At 37.8% G+C, this 25,729-nt stretch overlaps 1 protein-coding gene across 2 annotated transcripts; it reads left to right on the forward strand.

Annotated features, from left to right (window-relative positions):
• Positions 1-62: 62 nt before the first annotated feature.
• SEPSECS (Sep (O-phosphoserine) tRNA:Sec (selenocysteine) tRNA synthase) lies at positions 63-25,072 on the forward strand. 2 transcript variants are annotated; one of them, XM_057405614.1, is made up of 11 exons: positions 63-215; positions 1,901-2,055; positions 4,036-4,154; positions 4,243-4,401; positions 6,915-7,068; positions 11,993-12,095; positions 14,080-14,209; positions 14,363-14,454; positions 21,484-21,577; positions 22,206-22,296; positions 24,287-25,072. In XM_057405614.1, the coding sequence occupies exons 1-11, from the start codon at positions 102-104 to the stop codon at positions 24,534-24,536; spliced, it is 1,461 nt and encodes a 486-aa protein (XP_057261597.1). In that variant the 5' UTR covers positions 63-101; the 3' UTR covers positions 24,537-25,072. The 2 variants fall into 2 exon arrangements, with proteins under 2 accessions (XP_057261597.1, XP_057261598.1); XM_057405615.1 differs by lacking the exon at positions 63-215 and adding an exon at positions 512-586.
• Positions 25,073-25,729: the final 657 nt, after the last annotated feature.

The following is a 25,729-nucleotide window of genomic DNA, read 5'->3' on the forward strand; positions in this document are numbered from 1 at the left end:
CGCCGGTGCTGAGCGGGAGAGGCGGCTGAGGCCGCAGAGGCCGCTGCCGCCCGGAGCCGAGCTGCCGCCCGCCCCTCCCTCCCTCCCTCCCTCCCTCAGCCATGAACGCGGAGAACTTCAGCGTCAGCGAGCGGCTGGTGACGGCGGCCTATGTGCGCCAGGGGGCGCAGGGCCGCCGAGCGCACGAGCTGTGCCTGCGGGCCCTGCTGGAGCAGGTAACAGGGTCGGGCAGCCCCACCGTGGGGCTGCAGGGCGCTGGGTCAGGGACAGCAGCACCAGCCCGGCACGGGGCTCCGCGGGGGAGCTGATCCCGCCTCTTCTCCGGCCAGTTCGGGCGTGGCCGGAGCGTCCGGCACGGCCCGGCGAGCTCGGAGGTGTGCCGGGCCCCTCGGGCACACGCTGGGCCGTTCTGTCTCTGCGGCCCCCACGCCGGTGTTACGAACCTCTGACCCCCGTGCCGGTGGGCAGGGACACGGCCTAGGCTCGGAGGCTCGGCAGAGAGCTGAGCGCCCTGTATTTGGTGGCAGAGATCTGGCGGAGCCCCGGGGTGAAAGTCCGCGACTGGGACAAAAAATGCTGTCTCTGGGTGTGCGTGTGAGAAAGGCAAAGAGGTACAAACGGTTTTTAAAACAGTAAGATACAAACATACTGGTACATGAGATGCAAAATGATACTTGTGCCAAAACAGTCTTATTTTTGGTCTCCAATGTTTAGAAATAATCAGTGATTTCTCAAATGTTTAAGTTCTTGAACAATCAGTCACATCATCCACTGCATCACACTTAACTTTAAAACACACTTTAGAAACTAGGAAGTTTTACTGAATTCATATTAGTGTTATTAGAGCATGTAAAAAGAGCCTGTGAGCTATTAAACCGCTATAGTAATGTGTCATGGGTATATGGGTAACTTTCTCTGAGGGTCTCTTCTGCAGTTTGCAAAGACGAGAGTGCAGTTCTTAACACAGTAGAGAGCGTGTATCTGGTTGCAGGTTTTGATGTGTTATATTAAATGCTTTCCTTGCCTATTAGATGATAAGGGTTTGGTCAGCCTGAAGAAGAGAAGGTGCCAGGAAGACTTTAGAGCAGCTTCCAGTGCCTAAAGGAGGCCTGCAAGAAATGTGGAGAGGGACTTTTTACAAGGGCATGTAGGGACAATTCAAGGAGGAATTGAAATAGAGATTTAGATTAGACATTAGGAAGAAGCTCTTCACTGTGAGGGTGGCGAGACACTGAACAGATTGCCCAGAGAAGCTGTGGCTGCCCTGGAAGTGTTCAAGACCAAGTTGGACAGGACTTTGAGCAGCCTGGTCTAGTGGAAGGTGTCTATACCTGTGGCAGAGGAGTTGGAACTGGATGATCATCAAGGTCCCTTCCAACCCAAACAGTTCTATGATTCTGTAACTAGAAAGGAAAATATGCAGATAGGAAGATGTGTTGGAAGTGAAACTGTATTTCCCGTCTGCTCATAAGTAATAGTTTTGGTTCTGTAATAACCAGTTATCTCCCTTTCATCCTGTTTTCTCTGTTGAGTTCCTGTAGTAGTAGATTCTTGTCTCTAGAATACATCAAATAATGTATAGTCTTCTAGGGAGTGATTAACATGTATGTGCTGCAGTGGTTTTATGTGTACCTTAAAGAACACTTGAAAGTGAAAAATATCCTGACTGTTTTAAATACCAGGATATGGTAGTGTAATTGCACATAATATGTGGAAAAATTGTTACTAACTTTTCTTTGAATACAGGTTTGTAACATTAGATAATATAAAACAGTGTAACAAAAATAGAAACTGCTGTTCAGTGTGGGAAAGAAGGGTAATGTTAATCAAACAAGTTGCATGAAGCTTTGTTCATGTTTAATTTCCATGTTTCCAAGTTACCTGTATGTTGGTTGTTAAGGGAAAATGCCCTGAAGATGGATGGGATGAAAGCACCATTGAACTGTTTCTTCATGAACTTGCTATAATGGACAGCAATAACTTCCTGGGCAACTGTGGTGTGGGTGAGAGGGAAGGAAGAGTGGCGTCAGGACTCGTTGCCCGAAGGCATTACAGGTACAAGTTATTGTCAATTTGAATTATTCAGATTTATTATTGATGCTTTCAAATGGCATATTTTATTGTTTCTTGTTATCTGAGACCTTGGTAGCATTTTAGAAAAACAGTGTAATGCAATACTGAATTGGTACAACTTTCTGTATTAAATTTTCATTAATAACTCACTGGGAAGTCTTGAATAAAATGAAAATGTTTTGTCAGGGTTATGTCCTGTATGCTGCACTGGTGGAAGTTTAAGACATTGAGTTGACTGCGCATAGGAAAGCAGAGATCTTCCTGTTTTAAAACAATCTATGTGTTACTTGCTGTTTATTAATGCTGTGCAGGTTTTCATCTGCATATTATCCAAAACTACTGTCCACTGTAGTTGTAAAGTATCAGACGTTCCTAGTGAACAGCTATTTGTATTTGGTTTATTCATTAATGTCTTTATAATAGGATTAGCTGATAATGCACATGAAAACCCAGTCCAATCTATAATGGATTTTATATGAAGTAAGGAGATCTATAAAGACAAGAAATGCTTTAAATAGCTTGTAGCCCTTCTGACACTTAATAGGTAAGGTGCTGGAATTCTAGAGGCTCTGCCTTTATTTATTAGTATACTTTTGTGTGTGTATGTAGTGTGTGCTGAGTTCCTTGCTGTGGTGTTTTATCTAACAGGAATGAAACAAAGTGAAATTTCCTGCAATGTTTCTTCTTGAAAGATTGACACAAAAGCATATTAGAGACCAGAAATTTTAGTAAGGTTTTACCCAAGGAAGGGGATAGAGCCGTCCTCCCCTCCACTTATTTCTGCAATAAGTTTTACAGGTAATTTTGAAAGTGATGGAGGTAGGAGGAGATGGGTCTCAGGCTTTCTTTTCAGCTTAATAAATTTTAAGTGCTAGTCTTAGGGAGGATTGCTTCTTAGGAGAGAAAGAAAAAGTGGTAGTATGAGAAAGCTCTTAAGAACAAAACAGCAGGAATGAAAAAAGAAAATATTTTTGATGGAGTGAGGATTATGAACAAGTTTCAATTAATTATCAAGCTATTGATTTCAACCTATAGCTTGAAATGGATAAAAAAAAAGTCTAATTTTTAAAACTATGCTCCAAGTTCTAAGTTCCTTACACTCATCATACAGCATTTTAGTCTATTCCCAAGACAAAAACAGAATTAAAGCAATAAATAGATGTGTATTGTTACTAGCTTTCTTGAGCAGCTGCTCTGTTTTAGCCATAGGTAAAGTTAGTTCTGTAAGCTTAGATTTTATAAGCAATTTCAGGATCCTCCACTCTGGATGGTGCTAAATAATATCCAGCATTTCTAAACATAGTTTATAAACAGACTGCAGAGAGAGAGGTGGTATTGCGTGGTATATAATATTGAATAGTAGAATGAAATAGAGGAAGTTGAAGATGGAGAAGAAGATGGGTAAAGTGATACATTAACCTAAGTGTCTTTCAGGACATTTTGTCACAGCCTATGTTATTTCTTTGCCCTATGGAGATGAAGCATTTGTCAGGGGAGTATCTGTATAATACCACTATGCCTATGGTATGCTACACTAGAGGCAACTGATTTTTCTTTTCTTTGGAGTTGTGTGTCTGAACATGTCAGCATTTATAATGCTTGTTCAGCAGATATCAAAGAAGTGCTGAGGTGCACTTAAAAGGAAGCCTGCCAGATGCTAAAGGTGTTGCTGCTGTGGGTCATCTTGAAGTTTTTACTTGCATATTGGAACAGTGTAATCTACTGTTAACAAAACCAAAACCAAAAAACAACCCCCCCCAAAACACACCTAAAAAGATTTCATACAAATATATATTGTTCATTATAGTGGAACTCATTATGGTAGATACTGATGCTGCATTGGATACAGCATTTTCCACAATTGATTATCAAATTAAATTATTTTCAGTCAGCCAGAATTACTGCTTTGGGATGTGAAAAAACCATGATGTATGTTTTCAATCTTTTTTTTTTTTTCTGTAGGTTGATCCATGGAATTGGAAGGTCAGGTGATATTTCTGCAGTGCAGCCTAAGGCTGCAGGGTCCAGCCTTTTGAACAAACTTACCAATTCATTAGTTATGGATATTATAAAGCTGGCTGGTAGGTGTAAATCTGAAAATATCTCTCATTTGATCAGGCATGTTGCGAGTTCTTCACATTAATTGCCAACTTGCTTTTTTATGTGCAGGTGTCCGGACAGTGACCAGTTGCTTTGTGGTTCCTATGGCAACTGGCATGAGTCTAACTCTGTGTTTTTTAACGTTGCGGCACAAGAGACCAAAGGCAAAGTACATTATCTGGCCACGTATAGACCAAAAATCTTGCTTTAAATCAATGATAACTGCAGGTAAGAAGGAGCTGACTGATTACACAGCGTATTCTTTTAACAGGTACAGAGCTTCATCTGGCAGAGGTATCAATTCATATGCTTGCACTAAGATCCAGGAAATAGTTAATGGATAGTAGTTCTAAGTGCTTTATTTCCACAGTCCTGATTTCTAACATGTGATCACATGTATGGGCTGTCTTCCTAATGCCTTGAAAAATGTAGGTATACAGAGGTGTATGACATAGTCAATAGAGAACACAATACTAAGGAATTTCCAGATCACTCTCAGACTTAGATGTCTAATTTGCTGTCCTGATAATTATATCAAACAAAGGCTTATGGTTCAAATCTCTTAAATTTATGCAAAGTATCTTTGTGTCCTAGGAATTGTGATTAGAAGGTGACAAGCTGTCTGACATGCACATTATTTTATTTCAGAACCTGGGAAGTATTAGCTGCCCTGTTTGGGTTTAATATTTCAGCATCATTCAGCTCACTGAGGACATGGGCTTGGTGCCTTTCTTAGCTCAAACTTTAATTTCTCTGAAATGGAGTTCCTTATTTACTCGTCTGTAAGTACACTAAGGGTTGAAGTGTGTTCTTCCACTGAAGCAGTCCTCTTTTGCAGACAGATGCTTGGGATCAAGGAAAGGGCAAGTAAGAGAGACTATAATTTTCCATCTCAGTGCACATACCTGCAGGTGGTGGCATAGATTCTGGTCCTATTTCCTAGGACACTTTTATTCTTTGCAAGAAAGAATAATTAGATAAAAATGACTAAACAGTTGGAAGCAGAGACTGGATTCTGTCCAGGTAAGATGCAGAGGTGTGTAAAAGGAATTGGATGAGAACGAATAGAACGTGTCTATAGGAAAAGTGGGAGTGTTGTTGGAATATTATGCTTAATTTAGAACATCAAGCTAAGGAAATTTATAATGGAGAAGGTTCTGAGGAAATAAGATCAATCTGTGATTTTTCTGAAGAACTAAGACAGCTATCACAGAATTACTTAAAAGAATTGTCAGCCAAAAATAAGAGAGAAGCAGGTATCAGAAATCTCACAACTAAGTATTAAATGGAATCTCTGCCTTCCACATCACTAAATGAAAACCAGACTAGGGTTAACAATGCCAGTAAATCATTCTAGCCTAAGTACTTCTACAGGGTTTGGGCCTTACATGTCAGCTTTAAGGCATAGTGTCAAGCCATGAAGGAAAAATTGACAGAGCTGCTGCCATGTTACAGTACTTTGAAAATCACTCTTTACCCCCACCTCCTTCTCCTTGACTTTCATCAGTAAACTGAATATCTGTCTGCTTTTTAAGAAAGTAATAGTAATAGTTGCTTCATGTTCAGGTATGCCATGCCCATGCCACACCTGTTTGGGGAAGAGACTATAGTCCCCAGTTCCAGTGTTTTATTCTGTAAACAAAACCTTTGTGATTTATTTATTTGTAAGCAAGAAATTTGAGCAACTACCATGACAGGCTTCTCTCTATAAGAAAGAAAACTCTTTAAGCGGTAGGTTAGGACAGCCATGCATTTGTCTAGCTGGATCTTGAAAATCTTTAAGAATAGAGGTTCCCTAACTTCTCTGGATAGCAGTTCCAGTGCTGTGCTATTCTCTGAATGCAAATTAGTTTTTCTTGCTGTTTATTCTGAACATCTGAAGCCAAAGTTTGTTGCTACTGCATCTTACTATATCATACCAAAGAGAGTTTGTCTGTCTTGTCTTAGTAATTCCGTTCTAGATTGTTGGGGGCTGCTATGAGATACTGTCCTTAGCCTCTTCAGCCTTGAAAAGTCTAGCTCTTACACCTTTCTTGTTGTGTGCAGTATACTGCACCTTGGTAGCCCTTTGATGAGCTCTGTTTTTAAAACATCCTTCCTGAGCAGCTGTTCCAAACCTGTAAACATTCCAGTATTTAGAAGAAGGGGATAACTTCCTTTTTTTCAACAGTTTCTCCTTGTGTCCTTGAGAAACAACCTTACAAGGTTCAGCTGTTGTACATCTTAAATACAAACTTAGACTGGAAATTTAAAAAATATAAAAGACCTGGGAAATAGCTTGGATTTTGAAATGACAGAGTTCACTTTCGAAATGAGGTCACATGGAATTTTTATCTTTTAAGAAGTAATTTGGGAGCTTATCAGTTGCATAAGGCAGAGGCGTATGATGAAAGCCAATTCATAATGATGATTATTGCAATGCTACATCTAATGGCATCCTTTTTTAGAGAGGCGATTTCGTTGTGCTGTTATTTTGAAAGAATGCCACTCAACCACTTTCTTTGTAATTGGGAGGGAAGGAGTTAATGTTTTTAAAACAGTCTTCAAACCTGTTGCTATTGCATGCAACAGGTTCTGTATCTATGTAATACAGGTTCTGTATCTATGTTCTTAATCCAAGACTGAAAGAATCTGTTAAAACAACAGAAGCAAGAAGATTTATCAGATTTATACTGGAACTAAAACCCCACAATTAGTTGGATTTCATGATCTACATTTAGATCTTGGGTTTTTTTGCTCAGGTTTTGAGCCTGTGGTTATAGAAAATGTATTAGAAGGCGATGAGCTACGGACAGACATTGAAGCAGTGGAGGCTAAAATCAAGGCTCTTGGTGCTGAAAATATTCTTTGTGTGCATTCTACGACATCCTGCTTTGCTCCAAGGGTACCTGATAGGTAAGTAGGCTTTGAAAGAAGTTATTTTTTCCAGTTACAAAAAAAAACAACAAAAAACCTCCATGTTTTGAATGTCAGTTTTCCTAAAATTGGTCAATTACCACCAGCAATTAGTGAAGATACTTTACTCCCCTTGATTAAGGAAAGTGGCAGGTTGAAACAATGTTCCACTTTGAGAAAAGTGTATTAGGAGAGTGAGAATAATGCAGAAGGTTTCCTTCTGTCATATAACTGAGGTTAATGGTGATCTGCTGTGGTGAAATGAATGTCATTTTGGCAGTGGTTTTCTTGTCATTTCATGGAAGTACTAAAGTAGACTTCCACAGAAACATAGCCCAGGGAAATGTAGTTCCAAAGCTAATGCCATGTTTTAATACTACTCTTGCCTTTTCTGCTCGTCTCCTTTAGCCAGCTGTGAATTTTCAGAGGCTGCTAAACCAGTTGAAAAAAAAGCTATAGCTAAATTTTAAATCTTTGCTTGCATTATTCTGTCTTCTGTTATACTGATGTTTATAGGGCTTATTAACTGATACAAGCAAACACTTGGAAGCATCTAGGGCAGATATGCTGGGTGAGTGTAATGTATGATTTGCCGTCCTGTAACTTGCCATGTTTTGAACATTTGCTGCCTGATTGTATGATGCTACTTCTTACAATTTCCAGCTGTTAAATCACCATTAAAAGAAGCTTAAAATACATTGCATTCTTTGCTAATACTATCATACAGACAGAATGGTTTGGGTTGGAAAGGACCTTCAAGATCATTAATTCCAACCCTCCTACCATGGCTGGGGCCACCTTCCACTAGACCAGGTTGCTCAAAGGCCTGTCCAGCTTGGCCTTAAACACTGCCAGGGATGGGGCAGCCACAGCTTCTGTGAGCAGCCTGTTCTAGTGTCTTACCACCCTCATAGTAAAGAACTTCTATATCTAAACTAAATCTACACTCTTTAAGCTTAACGCCATGCCTCCTTGTCCTGTCACTACGTGCCCTTGTAAAAAGTCCCTTGTCAGCGTTCTTGTAGGCCCCCATTAGGTACTGGCAGACTGCTATCAGATCTCCCCAGAGGCTTCTCTTCTCCAGGCTGAATAAGCCCAACTCTCTCAGCCTGTATTCATAGGATAGGTGCACCAGTCCTCTGAGCATCTTCATAGCCCTCCTCTGGAATTGCTTCAGCAGCTCCACGTCCTTATGTTGGGGGCCTCAGAGCTGAAAACAGTGCTCCAGGTCAGGTTTTCTGAGAGTAGAGTAGAGGGCTACAATCGCTTCCCTCAACCTGCTGGTCACACTCCTTTTGATGCCGCCCAGCATATGGTTGGCTTTCTGAGCTGCAAGCTCACATTGCTAAGTCATATTGGGCTTCTCATCCACTAACACGCACAAGTCCTTCTCCTCAGGGCTGCTTGCAATCTGTTCTCCTTCCAGGCTGCATTTGTGCTTGAGATTTCCCCAACCCCCATCCAGGGCCTTGCATTTCACTTTGTTGAACTTCATGAGGTTAGCATTGGCCCACCTTTCCAGCCTGTCAAGGTCCCTCTGGATGGCATCTCTTCCCTCCTGTGCACCACGCAGCTTGGCGTCTTTGTCAAGCTTGCTGAGGGCGCGCTCAATCGCACTGTCCATGTTGCTGACAAAAACACTGGACAGCACCAGTCCCTATACTGATCCCTGAGGGACACCACTTGTCTCCAAAGTCTGGAGGGACATTGAACCATTGACTGCAACTCAGATGTGTCCATTTACACAACTTCAATAGTTGCTATGAAGATGTCGTTCAAGCGCTTGCTGAAGCTGAGATGAACACACGGTTATGAATGAGAAATAGAGTATCTGAGACATTATTTCAGCTTGTAGTTTGGTTATGTTGTAGTTTGGTTATGAAATACTTGAAAAACTCAATCTGAAAATGACGTGTCGGAGTAGAGATGTCTGAAATACATGGTATATTGAGTCATTTATGCAAAAAGGAGCACCACTGTTGCTTGCAAAACCTGCTTTCTCCGTATGATGAAAATAAGTATAAAGAAGCAAATTTCTTAAGTTTTACAATTGATAGGCATATTTTTATGGGCCTCTATGTAGTACACTGAAATACGAGGTATTAGTAAAAAGTCTTACTTTTTACATGATTTTAAATACATTGTCTCAGTAGTGCAGCTGGTTTGAATTTATCACAAAATTGAAAACACTCAGAGTTCCTTTGCAGTGCATGCTTTTTGTTAATTGTTTTGTTATCTGGAAAATTTAGTTGACTATTCGTAAGTGTAGGAAAGAAACATTGACTCTGAAACATGGCAAGTAAAGGCATGTTTCACTCTGTTCTCCTACCTTTAAAAAAGCTCAGTATTATAGGCTAACCTAGTTGCTGGGGGCAAGTTAGAAACGTACAATTCTGTAAGAATACTATGAACATTGCTTGAGGTTGACTTGCCGATTTATTGGCTAACTTAAATCACAGCTATAAAAATTGAGTGGTCTATTTTACAGCTTGGGTAAAGGAATGTTTTCCTTATCTGCTTCCCTTTTTTGACATGCAGTTGTTTTGTCCTCTGCAACTAAGAGATGAATTATTAGATAGTGGCCCTGTGGCATGATATACCACAGATATAGGAGGATTTGAATACACTTTCTATTTAAAGGATACTGTCAACTCTTGAAGGCCGTAACATTCATCTTCCTGCAGGAAGGAAAATCCCATACAGCGCTTCTGGAGGCTACCATTTTAAATGTCTATTTTTAGATATCTTGCATTTGTAAGGCTTTGTTTGGTTGTGGTGGTGTTTTAAAATTTTAAGTGGTTTAGGATTGTTTAAAGGTCGGGGTAAGAGTTTTATGCCTGTATACCCATAGCTTTCCTTCCAAGTATTGTTTAACTTTATGGAAATGATTCACCAGTGCATAAACCCCATTTGAGAGGCATCAATTCTCACAGTCTTTTACCAGCTGCTGCTATAGAGTTGTTTCTAAAACTACTGTATTTAAGTGTCTTTTTCAGTTAATGTACTTAGCAGTACTCTGTATCTTGTTGCTTTCATTAATATTAGAAGAAAATTCAAAGCTTTCATAAACAAGAGAGAAAGAATAAATTGGAAAATATTTGTGTAAGTCCTGTTGGTGACTTTTAAGAACTTGAGTAGTAGCTAAACTTACATTAATGCTTTGTTTTTCTGATACGACTAACAGCTCTTTTAATGGTTCATTTTAAGCCTTGGAAGTGGACAAGTGCTATGCATGATCGTTTGGTTCCCTTACATAATCCATATTCGTTTGAAACTGTAGCACACTCATCCTGTGCTGTAATGTGGATCTAATTGTTCAGTATAATATCTTTAGGAAAAAGAAACTTTTCTGCTAGCAGTACTTGAAGAAGCTAGCTTAGCTTATTGCTACTGTAAGTCTCAGAAAGTGAGAAAGACAAACACCTGTAGCAGGACACCCTCTATGTTTCCAGTTTGGTGAAATTCTCCTCTTGCACTTGAAAAGAAGTCTCTAAGAGGGGAACTGTTTTCCTTTGAGTCTCTATGGAAGGTGAGGAATGACTGATTAAAATCAGCAGATGAGAAGACAAAAACTTTGCCCTCTGTAGTGTTAGAGTTTCCTGAAGTATTCTGGTAACATTACATCGTTCAGGATGTTGATAAATGTGAAAAATGATTTGACATGCAGCTGTTGACAAATATCTCGACTGTAGAAGATCAAGGCATACCTTATACTACTGGTGTTTCCTAATCATTAAATACTTGTGATTTCTTTAGGGATAATACAGTGGTGGTGATGCTCTCATCACCTCAGGATTGGGGTTCATAAAATTTAATCTGAATTTTGCAGCTGAATTTTGCATTACAAGATGACACTAGGCAGTGTAATAGAAATAGAATGCAAAGGAATGTCACCTCCTGGAAAATGTTTTCATACTCTGTCACATTTTATATGAATGTGGGTAAAATATAGTGAGAGGCTGTACAGAAGGAGATAGAGTAAAAATGCATGGGAAGTTCAGAGTTTCCAGATTATTTTTTTATATTATCTTTATCATCACTTGAAATTATTATATATTACCTTATTTTTTTTTCAAATAGATTTAATTTCTAAAATATATTCACAAATTTGGGGAATATCAGGAGGGGTTGTTTGGTTTTTTTTTTTGTGTTCTTTTTTTCTAATAACTCATGACTGGAGTGCTTCACAAGTGTACAAAGTACATGTCTGTTTAAAATGCTGAATTCAGGCTCTTACCCAAAATTACCTATGCACCCATTTAAATCCCATTTGACTGAAAAATCAATCCAGGCTGAGTTTACTGTTATTTCAGGGATTTCTAAAGGCAAGTGAAGAGTAAAGGGAACAAAGTTTTAGTCTGTTGATCTCCACATTCAGACATTTTAGGGCTTTCCATTCCTTTGAAGAATATCTATTAATCAGTTTATCTGAAATGTGCAAGCGAAGTTTCAAATATTAATTCTTTGAAATAAACGGAAGCAAGTAAAACTTCCTGTTGTATAATGATTTTGATTCCAAGATCTTGAAATTTCCATTAGGTCATTTTCAAGTAGAGTATTAGAAGAAAATTAAGACAAAAAAGTGTGAATAGCTAATCATTAGTTATCATTAAAGTAGTATAAATAATGCTTATATCTGAAACAATGATTTGGGATCTGTTTACTGGTTTCCAGACAAAACTTTCAGTGAAGCATGAAAAATTTCAGGTGTGGTCAACAATTTGTAGTACATGTAAAAGCTATAACAGAGTTTTCTTCGTAATGTTTATAACTTAAGGTGACAAGTGCTGCCTTGAGGTACTAATCAAGAAAGTTTCTTTTCTCATTCTGACCTCTTTGTAGACCTTTTGGTTTTTAATGGTCTGATCTGTAACGTGAGTTACAATTATCAATGCTTCTCTAAAGTACAATTTTATGCTCATAGACTGGAGGAACTGGCTGTGATTTGTGCTAATTATGACATTCCTCATATTGTCAACAATGCGTATGGAGTTCAGTCTTCAAAATGTATGCATCTTATCCAGCAGGTAGGAGCTGTGTATTTCCAATAGCTTTTTTTTTTAATGACAAGTATAAGTAAATTTGACTGTAGACAACACTAGCAGATTTTATCGGATGTTTCACAGCTTTGAGACTAATCCTATGTGTGTGGTATTTGGACAACTTTCTAAGAGAGCAGAGCAGAGGGAAATGGAACTTTAAAATAGCATTTGTTATTTCTGTTATGTGCTTTTATGTAATAAATGCAAATTTATTTAGGTTTTGTTTATGTTTGTCTTTCATAATTTCTTAAAATAGTTCCTAAACTTGATTAAAAAATAATGGATCATACTTTAATAGGGATTAAGCCTTCAGCAGAACGTGAGACATAGTTTCAACTGAAAATACAAGATTCTACAGCAACACTTTCTAGATGATGTCATTTCAAATGTTGGCGCAGAAAACAGCTGAGGAAACTGGGTTAAGCTCAGTGTTACGCTTGAAAACATTTAATTTCTGCTGCTCTTCATTTTGAAGATGAGGTTGCTTAATATCTGACGTCAACCATGAAACAGAATTTTTGTGGTTTTCTTCATTGCAATGTACATGCAGTGTTTCTTAAGTATTTCTCTTTTCTCTTGGTGCCCATAACAAAAGAATAGGGGGTAATTTTTTAACAGGATACAAGACTGTATTTAGCTTGCACAGGTTTAGTGAAGTTTCAACATAAAGGGGGCTGTGGAATTGCTGAGGTTTACTGCATGAAATGTACCTAGTGATAATTTTTCAGACTATGAAGCTGCAAATGGAACCATCACTGTGTGGTTTTCTGATTTTGGGGGTTTGTTTGTTTTCTTGGCTTCTTGGTCGGTTATTTAGGGGTTTTTTGTTGGTTCTTTGGTTATGCAAATGTATACATTTGAGCTCTGATTTGGTTTACATTTATTTACAAAATTGTATGCCATGGAAAATGTACTGTCTGTGAGGAAGTAGTTATTAATGAAGGAAATGTACATGCTGAGCACAGTGTCAAAAGAACATGCAAGAATATCACAGGAAAGAGCTTTTGAGACCATTTCATCCGTCATGCTTTTCCTCTGGTAGTCTCCTGTCAATTAAATCAAATGATAGCTGCTGGCATTCTTCTTCCCATCAAAAAGCTGACAAACTCGGAATGCTTCTTCGTATCTCCCAAGCACTAAGCTATTGAAACAGAGAAATAAGAGGTTTAGATGAATTTGCTTTTATCACTCTTTTTGCCATAGGTATGAATTCTGTTTTATTTCTTGGGTTTAGTTTGTAGTACTTTATTATGTATTTAAATATACTTTAATATGTATGTTCTTTAATATGCTTTTCAGGTTCTGTTATGCTGCATACTTTTTAATTGTAGATTCTGCAGTACATCTTCAATTTGAGTAATATGCTACTGTGAACTGTATTTTTTTTCCTTTAAGAATATGTGAGGGGCTAGGTATACAGACATTTTGTTTTCTAGGAAGTGAGGAAACCTGCTGTAGGACGTTATCTGGATCTTGATTTTGCAAGCAGCCTTATTAGGAGTGCTGTCACAGCCCACTTGGTTTAATGCAAATTTATACACGTATCAAGAAAAATCTCCTTCTTTGCTAATGAAGCATTAACCTGTATCCCTTTACTGTGAGAATCTGTGAAATACTTTGAGTTGTGCAGTTTTAACTGTGCAAGTCCCATTAAATTCCAAGGGTTTTCTTTTTGGTTGCTGAAAATAAACTACACTTAAACTTGCAAGAAGTAAAATCAATATTTTAAATCACAGCAGAATAAGAATTTGTAAGGTACTATGTAAGAAGACAATGGTAATAATAGTGAGCAATGCTAAGAAAAGGTCATATTAAGATTTTTAATTTTTCATCACAAATACAGTATGTGAGAGTGTTTTGGGACTTGTGTTTAGTTACATTGCTGCTGCATAGTTATGATGCTGTCACTTTTCCTATTTCCTAACGTATGCTGTGAATTTTATTTTTCTCTTTTTCCTTTTTGATGAAGGGTGCTCGAGTAGGCAGATTAGATGCTTTTGTTCAGAGCTTGGACAAAAATTTTATGGTTCCAGTAGGTGGTGCTATCATTGCTGGCTTCAATGAATCCTTCATTCAGGAGATCAGCAAAATGTATCCAGGTAATTAGGTCATGGGTTGATTTCATCCATACAAAATAACTGTTGAAAACTTGATAGCTTGCTTTCACATAAAATTTATTTCTGCTAATTTAATCTGTTTGTTTTTTCATTTTGCTTTGTTTGGTGGTGGTTGTTTTTTTTTTTTTTCTCCAGGAAGAGCATCTGCGACTCCTTCTTTAGATGTCCTCATTACACTTCTGTCTCTAGGTGCCAGTGGCTACAAACAGTTACTGAAAGAGAGAAAGGTAAGGTTTTTGGCAAGCAGCATGTTCTTGAAGTCAGCTGTTAACAAAGTCTTGTTGCAGAGTTGCTTTGTGTAGTAAATTCAGTTTCTGTCTCAAAACATACTGAACTTCTGAGCCCACAGCTCTGAATCTGGAAAGACAGTATGATAAAATGACTTCTTGTGTAAATAGTGCTTATGAGTACGTATGATTTCGATGTTGTTTTCCAGACTAGAAAGCTAAACTGAGGTACTGCACTATCTTGTACAGTATTCATACTTGTTTTAAAGTGTGATTAATACAGTAGAATTTTGCCCACAAAAGCTGTGTCTGAGAAGTACTGTGCTGTGTTATCATGGTCACACTGCTTCCATGTCTGAAGCATGAGACTGGACACTCCGAGGCAAACCAGGGGTCTCTGCTCTTCTTAATTTGGCCCTATTGTGCCTTTGTGCTACAATCGTGCTTAATTAAATGCTTGTATACCACATTCTCTGGAGAGTCACAGCTTCTGGCTAGGTTATAAGCACTGTGCATGCCACAAAAAGAGGAAAAATACTGGAACTTAAGAGTGTTCATCTAGATACATAGTTAGGTTTCTTCTCTGCCTGTCACAGACTGTGTTTTATGTTGAGTATATCTGCATTGCACAAACAGGTAGTGGTCTAAGCTTGGAAACTACTTCTTCAGTTGTCCTTAATTCTGGACATATACACCTGATTTTGTTATGTAGTATCACAGAATATGTGATATTATATAAATAGAATACATTCTGTAGAGGGAAATGCTGAGAGTTAAGTACTGTTAATAGTAAAATCATGCATTATATGTTCCATTATTTTATTTAGAAACTAAGTTTCAGTTGTTTCCTACTGACAGCTTGCTAATGTGTCTGATTATCTGGCGGGGCAATAGTGCTGGATGCTCTGACTTGTTTCTAGCTACTTGTGGATGCATCCAGAAATTCTGTGCTGGAACTGAAATCCCATGGGAATAACTAGACTATAGAAAAAACAAACCTGCTTTAATGGCCTTACAACAACTAAGAAGCGATCTATACAACTGAATGGCTTACGAAATACTAAAAGCAATTGCCACTTTTGCCACTGTTGCAATACAGTTCCTAATGTTTTATTCCCTACTGTTGTATGTATTGCCATGTATGGTTTGTGTCTTCATTAAAATAGAATTCTATTTTTCTACCACTTCACTCTCATCTACAAAAGAATCCCAAGTGAACTGATCATGTTTTCTGCAAAGCTAATTTTGCTGTTAGATCTACACTGGTAGCAGAGATATAATGGGCAGTATACATATTCTCTAAGTCATAAATCATAATTATTTTGTAAATAAAATGTCCTAATAAATAGCTGCATATATTGACTCGTGATTTTCTTGGAAATAGAAGTCTAAAGTGAATAAAGCATTATATTTTTACAACTTCAGGTCTTTTTATTTCAAATATAAGTATACTCTATAAACACAGCCTTATTTGTGACATAAATACGTTTCTTTTATTTGATTTTCTTATAAAGAGAAACTTTTTTCTTTTTTTTGCTAAAATTTGTTTGTTCCTGAGTTATAAAAACGTAATAGTGGTATTTTATTGCCTGTGCTGTGTGAAAGCAACGGCAGAGCTATTAGGCTCCCAGCAGGAGCTATTTATAGCTTGACATTGAGTACTCCTTTCTATATCGGTGCAGCTGCACCTACTTGCACAAAAAGTCAGCTATAAAAAAACTTCAATGTTTTTCATTTTTACCATATCCTTACTGACATGGATGTTACTTCAGGTTATTTGAGTTTAAGCCAGAGAGGGCAGAATATTGCTGAGAAGAGTTTAATCTTGCAGAACCAAGAGAAGAGAGAGCCTGCACGGTTTTTCTTTTACACAGATGAATGGTTTAATACAGGCAGGGAAGATACCATACAAGGGAGAGGAGCATGCACATGGAAAAGGATTTTCTGACAAGCTGGCAGTTGTGGGGTGCGCAGTTGTCCAAGAGCATGAGATTGTATGTTATGATATGAAGGAGTAAAATGGTGCCATGGATCTGAGGAACCAGAGCAGGGAAGTAACACACATGCTGTCCAGGTGTCTGAATAAAGGTGGCCATATATAAAAGCATAATAAGAAATATTTTCAACAGTTGTATTTAGCCTCGCTGTTTTCAGAGAAAGGATGGAAAGCAACCACCAACAGTAATATTTTCTTGCTTATTCTATATTTTCAGCATTCCTTTTTATAGAACAATAGTTTTCTGATCTCAGTAGGAAATTCTAGGTCCTTCAGTAATGCAGATAATGACAGCTGATTCATAGTCAAATATGTTAATATCTTTGCTTTTAAAGAACTCATAATATTATGTAAATGTTATGGTTTTGTAGCAACAACTTTGATTTCCTCAGCACAGGCTCTGTTGTGTCCCATATTCTGCATACCTGGGTCTTCAAACTCTCTGGTTTTGAACATGTATGTGTGTGAGGGAACCAGGCCACATGTAGTGGATTTAGTGGTTACATTGTATTGCATAAACACTAGAATTCAATTGCTACCTCAGAATTGCTGGAGAGCAAGGACAAGGACACTACGTTCAGGATTTATGTTCAGGACCTTACGTATCAGTTTTGATTCTGATAGGAATAAATTGTTTGTACAGTTCAGTGTGAGTTTATATTGCTGCTCTATTTATGATTGAAGAGAAGAGAAAAGCTATTTAATGCTGGATATTAAAAATGTAAGATTTTAAATATTCTTACAAGACAGACATTTGTTACTACTCTTTGTCTAGTCAGTTTGCTGTGCTGTAGTTTGTCAGATGTGGGAATATTGCAGGATTTTCCTTGTGTGAAATATGTGGAACCATATTTAAATTTTAAAGTGGCTGAAGGCAAGATAGTTTAACTGAATGTAACCATTATCTTAAATGGTGTTGTGTAGTTAAGCAAGTGCCAAGTGTGAATGGAAGTTTCAAAGAGGCCTGTGTATCTAAGGTGTGCATTGGAGAGGTATGGCCCCTAAAGAGCCTGATCTCAAGGTCTTGCAGGTGCTGATGAGAAAATATGTTGATTGGTGTTGTTAAAGACCTTTAGAAGGGGGGAAAAAGAAGCATGGTGATTGTCAACATTAGTGTTACCTTATCAGGTTGCCAAGACTTGCTGAGCGGTTTTTGTTAGATTACTTACATAAGATACAAAGATTTAAAGGTTCCATAATTAACTTTGTATTTTAAAAACTTTCCAGTATGTTATAAATTCAGAACAAAATTTTTGATCTTGCAATGCAAAAGAATCTCAGTATGAGGGTATGTGGTATTTGTAGGTATCACACATGTACACGTACAGTGTCTATCATGTGTTTGGCTGCATTTCAAGAAGGTAAGCCTGCTACCGGGGTTTCTGGGGCATGTACTAACATGTCTCCATGCTCAGCACTGCAGCCTCTCTTTGCATGAGGTGGTGTGGTCTGATCAGCTCACAGATCAGATGCAGCTGGTCAGTCTGGTATGCAAAGCAGAAGAGAGGTTATGATGGTTGCATTATAAACAGCTGCTGCAGTAAACTAATTTAAGATGGGACCAGACCAGTCTCAGGTACAGGATATGTGAGTTGACAGTCTGCATCTAGTGCACAGAGGTAGTTAAATTGCTCTTCTGCAGTGTTGTCCTCAGCACCATATGCAACTGTATGGCTGTTCCAGGACAACTCTTTTCGGGTGAGAGTGAACAGGGGGGAGGGTGGAATGTTACAGACTCAGAGTGTAAGCAAGTGGGGTGCTTACAACCAGGTAGGATAGCTTCAGCCATGCACAGAAAGCTTTCTGGCCTTCACCAGTTCTCTGTCACCTGATATAGGACTAATGGCATATTTAGTATCCCTGTGTCCTACTTTTTCTCTGGAGTTACTGGCTTTTCCTGTAGTGATTTCCCTCTAGTTATTTTCATTTGGACGAGCAATGCCTATCACATGAACAAATGAATGAATAATGAATACTCACCCATAGTTAGTGTATATTCTATTAAAAAATAGATTTACAATGTAAATACATTACGATACAAATATTTTTAGTAACTGGTATGAAAGTCCTTGAAAATATTTTTGTAGATTATATAATTTTGTAGATTCTTATAACTTTATGTATTATTATATATTATATATGGAAGTAAGCCATTTTTATATGGAAGCCATTTATATATATATAATCCATACATACATATAAGTAAACCATTTATATATAATGGAAGTAAACCATTTTTTCTCAATAATTGAGTTGTTTGGCATGTCTGATGCACACACCATTGTTGACTTGTTCTTTGTATTTTTTGAGGTCATTTATTGGTTTAAGTGCTAGAAGGGCCAGAAAAAGTGCAAGACATTTTCATATAGTTTAGCATTCATTTCACTAGCCTGGTGAGGTTGCTTTGTGATAAGTTTCTAAGGGGAAAGAGTGAATTAAATCATGAAACTTAACTGACATTTAGTGCTTGGGCTGTTCAATGCAAGTTTAGCATGATAGTTAACTTCATTGGAGAAAACTTGAGTGCCTACCACAGAAAATCGATTATGTAGGAGTTCATTTGTATGTAATTGCTGAGGGTGCTTATGCATTTTCCACGTAACAGAAATATTTTGTAATAGAGGTTGGTTATAGATTTGACCTCACAAAAATATATTGCTTTTTTGCTTTTTTTATTTAAAGGCCATTAATCTATTTTGCAACAAACTGCTTAACTTCTGAAACTATGAAATATCTAGAGGGCTTCCAATCCAAAGGTGCAAAATAATGTCTTTCATAAAAACAAGAAGTTTTGAATTTGTGTTCAGGTAGTTTCAATCAAACCAATTAGAATGCATACTTGGATCTTTTGGAGGGTTTTTTGGCCATCAATCCAATCCATTCTCCCTTGTTTTAACACATTTCTATGTATGCAAAGGCTCATCTACTAACTTAGATATTTAATCTTAATACATTTATACAGTGGGTAGCTGGTTATACAGACTGGCAGTTCTTTTGGTAATAAATACTGCAAGAAATGCAACTGAGAATTCCCTAGGTACATCACACAAAAAATAATTACTTGGGATTTTTTTTTTTCTAGTACAGATTTTTCTCAATACTAATTTCACAAATTATATCTCCATAGTAGACACAGTTTATGTATATTTCCATAAGGCTTTGCTTCAGTTGTAGAATAGCCAGCAGAGGGAGCACAAATTAATGTATGATTTGGATTTTTAAAAAATACTGATAAAATGGTTAATAAATTGGTGATGCTTATTGTGGAAAGCGAGTAAGAAGAGAGTAATGTGTTTATATCAGTGGGGGACCAGAAAGGAGCCAAAAGTATGAACATTTGAAACATAAATATTTTTCAACTTGTGCTAGTGAACTGTAAATAAACTTTGAATTGAAGCCACAAAATCACTTCATTTACACATGCCTCTGAAAAATGGTTCCTCATAAATTTCAAGTTCTGTGAATTAACCATAGATGCCTCTCAAAATTTTTGTTGTTGTTCCAAGTATTACAGAAGCTTTATGCTCATGTTGATAGTGGAATCAACAGCCTAATTCAGTTAGACTGTAAGATGGTCCTTTTTCCTCTCTGGCTGAATTCATTCCGTGGTGTTAGGAAGAACAGAGCAGGAGCTGTGTTCATTTGGTCACACATGAAGTGAGACTAGGTTCACTGCAGTGGCTCAAAAAGAGCAGCTGTAACATTCTTTTAAACTTAGCTACCGCAAAGGTTATTTGGTTTCGTAAGATCTTTGGGAGGTTCTGCTCAGAAACATACTTTTGATCACAAGCTCTAATTTGTATCTGTCAGAGTCCACAGGTCCGAACAGGATAATGGTCTACAAACAGCATAGGCAAGTCTGTTTATAGAATGACAAATCACTTGTCCAGAAGTTGATGAGAATGCTTAAATGGTCAGTCATATTGAAGCAGATGAGCAGCACAATCTTTATGGCCAGAAAGAGGAAAAATCTGGTGTTCAGTATCTTTTAAAAAGACTACCCAGTATCTGTATCTTTTTTGCTAGTTTTTATGACAGTCTAAGTATTAAGAAGGATAGAAAAGAAGCCAAAGAATGCAGCAAGAAGAATAGTGTTTAATCTCACTCTGTCCATAAGTGTTTTGAGCTGATATGTGAAAAGGAAGATATTAAACTGAGAAAGACCATCAGCAATTATCATAGATTACCACTGGGGAACAGGGAGGAAATAAAATATAGATGAAGAGAAGCAGCCTTTTATGTGCAGCATGACTTGTATCTGAGCCAAAACATTTATGAATCTCAGCTTTATGACACTTTCACAACAAAGGTGCAGTCTAATCAAGTGATAGCAGAAATCCAGGTAACTCCATCCTTTTAGTAAGCCTGAACAGGAAGGGCTGATTCCAGAAAGAGGGCTGGCTAGACAACAGAACTGAGTATTCAGGAGAGTACGTATTGTGTGAAACGAAATACCTTCAAGTGTGTTCTCATAGCCTTCCCTTAAGAGGCTGTATTGCCATTCTCATACAGAAAAAGAAATCTATGCACTAGTGGCAATTGTAATTGTGTGATATGTGATAACAGCATGCACTGTTTTTAGTCTGGAATGTATTAATAGAGGAAAAAGTAAGGAGCAATTTGCCATAATGTGGTCATCTGTTCATGCTCTATGGCTCAAGTGGCTGGGGTGGGGGAAGCTCTTGCAGGGGTGTGGGGGCTGGGACCTGCTGTGCAGTGGCAGTCTCCTGAAGATTTTACCTGAATAGGTTTCAGGGCTGCAGAGAGAATGACTGACATCCCAAGCACTTAGATTAGACCAGATAGAGAGCTTTGTAAGCAGCTTGAGGGGGAAAAATAGTGTTCAGGAAATGGAGCTGTTCCTTTATAGAGTGATTTCAGAGAATTGTCTGGCCCACTTATTTGGTACACATGAAAAGAGGATCAGCTGTACACCTGTAGGATATAATGGAGACTTAACAGTTTTGTGAAATAGGAGCTGTATTCTCTGTTTCATATCTAATAATGAAAATACTGCATTTTTTTTTTTTCAGGAGATGTTTTCCTATCTTTCAAGCGAGCTGAAGAAGCTGGCAGATAACCACAATGAGAGACTGTTAGACACACCACATAATCCCATTTCCTTAGGTAATTGCTGGGGTTTATCTTTTACAAAAATTTTAATATGATGTGCATTCATAATGCACTTTCACATACAGTTCCAGTATATTAAGCATAGTTCACTGCCCTCCATTGAATTGTTCTTAGACTGATACGAAACTATTGAACCTACTATAAAAGTAGAGGAGTGACTTGGGCCCTGTATTATTTTACAAAATTACTCCTGTCCAACGTACTCATTTATTGATGATCAAGGCAGGCAGAAGATGTTAGCATTAGTAATAGTTTATAGAAAAGTAGATTTAAAAATAAATTATGGTATAATTATTTTACCAATCATCTTATAGTGCTGTAAAAGAGATTATGGAATTCCTACTCAAGGTATTTGTTCTAATCAAAAATTCTGCTGAACACAAAAGTAATATTGCCTACCTGTGCTGCATCTACCTTACATACAGGCAGTCTAACCAAAGAAGTAATCTATGACAACCTGTGGGAAAATTAAAAATGATTAAACGTAGCATTTGTATTTCTTTTTGTATCTGAGCACAGATATTTGGCTAGATTTTTATTGTTGGAAAACAGCTTGTCCTCTGTGGTTCTTTGGAGAATATAAGCTTTGTAGTAGTTTTGACCTGACCTTTTGTTATTTTAGCCATGTCACTGAAGAATCTAGATGAAAATAATGATGCTGCTGTTACCCAGCTTGGATCTATGCTTTTCACAAGACAAGTTTCTGGAGCAAGGTGAGGATGCTATGAATTTGAAAGAATTGAGGGGTTGTATTAGCATATATTTCCTGAAATCCTATAATATTTGTTTTGCACCAGTTCTCTCATGATTACAGATTACTGTTTGACAATAACCAGTCACAGAGTAATAACCTCTTCTAATCACTGTTATCTACTAGTAATGTCTATCTGCCTGAGCTAGCAGCAAGGGCCCCTTTGTTAGCTTTGGTAGGCTAAATAGATAATCTATGCCCATTTAATTTAGTGTCATTATTCCGTAGTACCCCTTGGTTTCATTTAGTTTCCAGCTGTTGTCTGATCTTACAGTTAAGTTGTAACCTACTTAGGGAAGATCTTTGTTTTGTTTATTGCAGCACACATACGGTTGTGCTGGATGCTGGGGAATAAGCTTTTAATACCCTACATAGCTTTTTGTCATAAGGAAGAAAATCCTGCTTTCTGTAACTAACTGTGCTAAAAAAGAAAAAGAAATAAAAAAGTCTACAACCAGCGCCAATCTGAGATGAAATTATTCTTAGAGGCACTGGTACATGGAAATGCAAGCCAAATAATTTTTAATGGTTTTGGTTTAAACCTTTTAGAAGAAGAGAATGATTTAAAATTTGTTTTGGCAGGATTCCTTAATCTGAATATTATTGCTGCCATGCTAACTTCTGCCATAGACTTAATGTCATTTTTTTGTAGCAGAGCCGAGTGTTTCCACATCAGAAGGCATGCTTCATTAGCTTGGATTATTCCACTTCCTGCACAAATGAATGACAGTAAATCTATATGTACTGTAGTTAGATGCTCTTTTTAATTTGCCTGTCCTAACTGTGCCTTGTTCTGCAATTTCAGCCATCTTTGGCAAAAATGATTCAAGAAATTCAATTTTGGAAGTTAAAACGCTCCAGTTCTTTGCCTGATACAAATAAGGGTTTCAGGTTTTTCCTTTTTTGATCTAAACCAACTAGTTCTCTTGTAGTATATACAGTTTGACCTGGCATTTCAACAGATTTTAAATGTTGTGCTGAATGTCAGTGGTAGGAATATCCACTCCCTACTTTGGCAGCATACAGGTTTTTGCATAACCTGTGGGCAGAGCCCTTGGACAGAGGAAGGATCTGCTAATCCTAGTGGTATTTGTTTGAATACAATTTCTTTTATGAACTGCAGGGAATGTCTCTGTAGAGGTATCTCTGTAGAGGTAGTAAATTCTTATCCATTGATTGTTAACTTCTTGTGTAGGCTTTAACTATAGCCACAAGGCGAGTTGTTCCTTTAACAAGTAAGGATGTGGATTTATCAGGAAATGGATATGTACTGGAAGTGTGGAGAAATAGGGTGTAATACGTAGAGGCTCTTAGTATGAGGAAGAGGTAAAAGCGGTGACAAAAAGTATCTGTGACAAGGGAAGGAATGAATATGAGGTTAACATCATAGGCTGGGGAAAAAGATCTGATGGAGAGGAAGGAGTGGGATGAAGTTGGGATCCTGAGCGCTCTGAATCACATGAACTCAAGACATTTTGGACTGCCAAGTCAGACGTCTGCACTAAAGCTGCTGTCAGTATGGTGATCCCAAGGAGCTCAGGGTCACCACATTGCCTAAGGAGCAGTGAACTGATGCAGGTCAGAGACAAGAGCGGGTCAGATAGTTAGGGCTTGTTATGGATTAAGAAGGTTTGCTGAAGGTGTATCTTACCCCTCTACGCTGGGAAGTTCATAAATACCAGTACCAAAGACCTTAATTTAACTGAAGAGGGGAAGGTGCATGCACATACGCATACAGACTTGAGCTAAGTCAGGATCTACTACTACTGTCAATTCACAGTGATGCTTGGGCACTGATTTGGACAATGCCTGATGTAAGCCTGCTTACATTGATATGTTTAGAGTTAACAGATACTACACTGTATAGGAACTTGTTAAAATGTGTCCATCATAGTATATCACATATGCTATCCAAGGCATCTTTAACTGAATCACATTTTTGTTTGTTTCAGGGTTGTTCCCTGTGGGTCTGTACAAACAGTGAATAACTACACTTTTAAAGGCTTTATGTCACATGCAAATGACTATCCCTGTGCTTACCTCAATGCTGCCTCAGCAATTGGAATAAAAAAGCAAGATGTAGATGTATTCCTAAAAAGACTCGACAAGTGTTTGAAGACTTCTAGAAAAGAAGGAAAGAAAGAAAACACTGTAAATGAAACAAGTAATTCTGATACAGGCACAGAACAACTTGAAGAGTAGAAGATACTGATTTAGTAACGGAGGAAAATATGCCCTTGTTTGAAGTATGTCAGGTTTGTAATGGGTTAGCATTATGAATCTGCAGTGCAGAAAATTTGTTCCTGGTCTGAAAACAACAACAACAAAAAGTTGGGCAAAACTCAGCTTTAAAAAAATGACGTGATTCTCTAAGGCAGAGGGCCAGACACAAGTTTTTTCGCAACATATCAATGCGCTTAGTATCTGTCAAAGTAAAGCTTTACATTCATAAAGACCTTGAGCTGACTCTTCAGTCTGTGAGTGACTGGCCCAGTGTTCAGCAAATTCTAGAATGCTTATTTACATGTTTTTGATTAGGAAGATTTTCTGTAGCAGTTCTTGAATTCCTTCCTAGGTGTAGACCATCCAGCAAGAAACATTTCATTGCTCTCAAAATAACTTTGTTTTGCATCAGCACACTTCTTAAATTTCATTTTTCAAACTTACTTAAGTTTTAGGATAGTCCTTAATGAATACAGTGTTGAAACTGCTTGAGGAAGTGATGGAGTTAGAATAGTAGTGTTCTCAGCTCATGAACTACCTAGAACAAAGCAGCCCTCAGTGGCAAAGAAAAACCTAGAATACCTCATATCCTGTCAGCACTCAGCTCTTGGAAGTATTTGCATAGTTCAGCAACCCACAGGAATTCTGATAATGAAAGCAAGGTGTTGTGGAGTCTGGGTTTTTTTTAACTTTTTATTTTTTCCTATTTCATCTTTTCTTTGGTAGGGTGATCAGGTCAGAGACCCACTGAAAAGCAGGAATGCCTTGTGGGATTAATACAGGTGTTTCAAGAGCTAGTGATATCTGAGGGTATTTTGGCATTTTCAGTCCTTCATTGTTAAAATTTATAGACTTCCAGTTCTGAAGTGCCTCGTGCCATTTGGTACTGTTGCTCCTGTGTCTGTGTGCAGTTGCTGATTTCAGTTAATTAAGCAGACAATAGATTCAGAGTCTGTTCCTGAAACAAAGGTTCCGTATCCCTGGGGTGACAGTGCTGTAGCTTGCAAAACTAGTAAAACTAGTTATTCTTAAATGCAGTTACTACATTGTATATAATTTCTGTCATTTTCTGTTCAAAGTGAGCCTCATGTTCAAAGACATTTCCTTTGTCTGTAATATAGTGATGCTTGGGATACCACAGTTAATGAGTTCTAAATATCAGGAAGTATTCA

Source organism: Pezoporus wallicus, unplaced genomic scaffold (assembly GCF_028554395.1).
Source record: "Pezoporus wallicus isolate ANWC-B61680 ecotype Strahan unplaced genomic scaffold, APGP_CSIRO_Pwel_v1 contig_642, whole genome shotgun sequence".
Lineage (NCBI taxonomy): Eukaryota > Metazoa > Chordata > Aves > Psittaciformes > Psittacidae > Pezoporus > Pezoporus wallicus.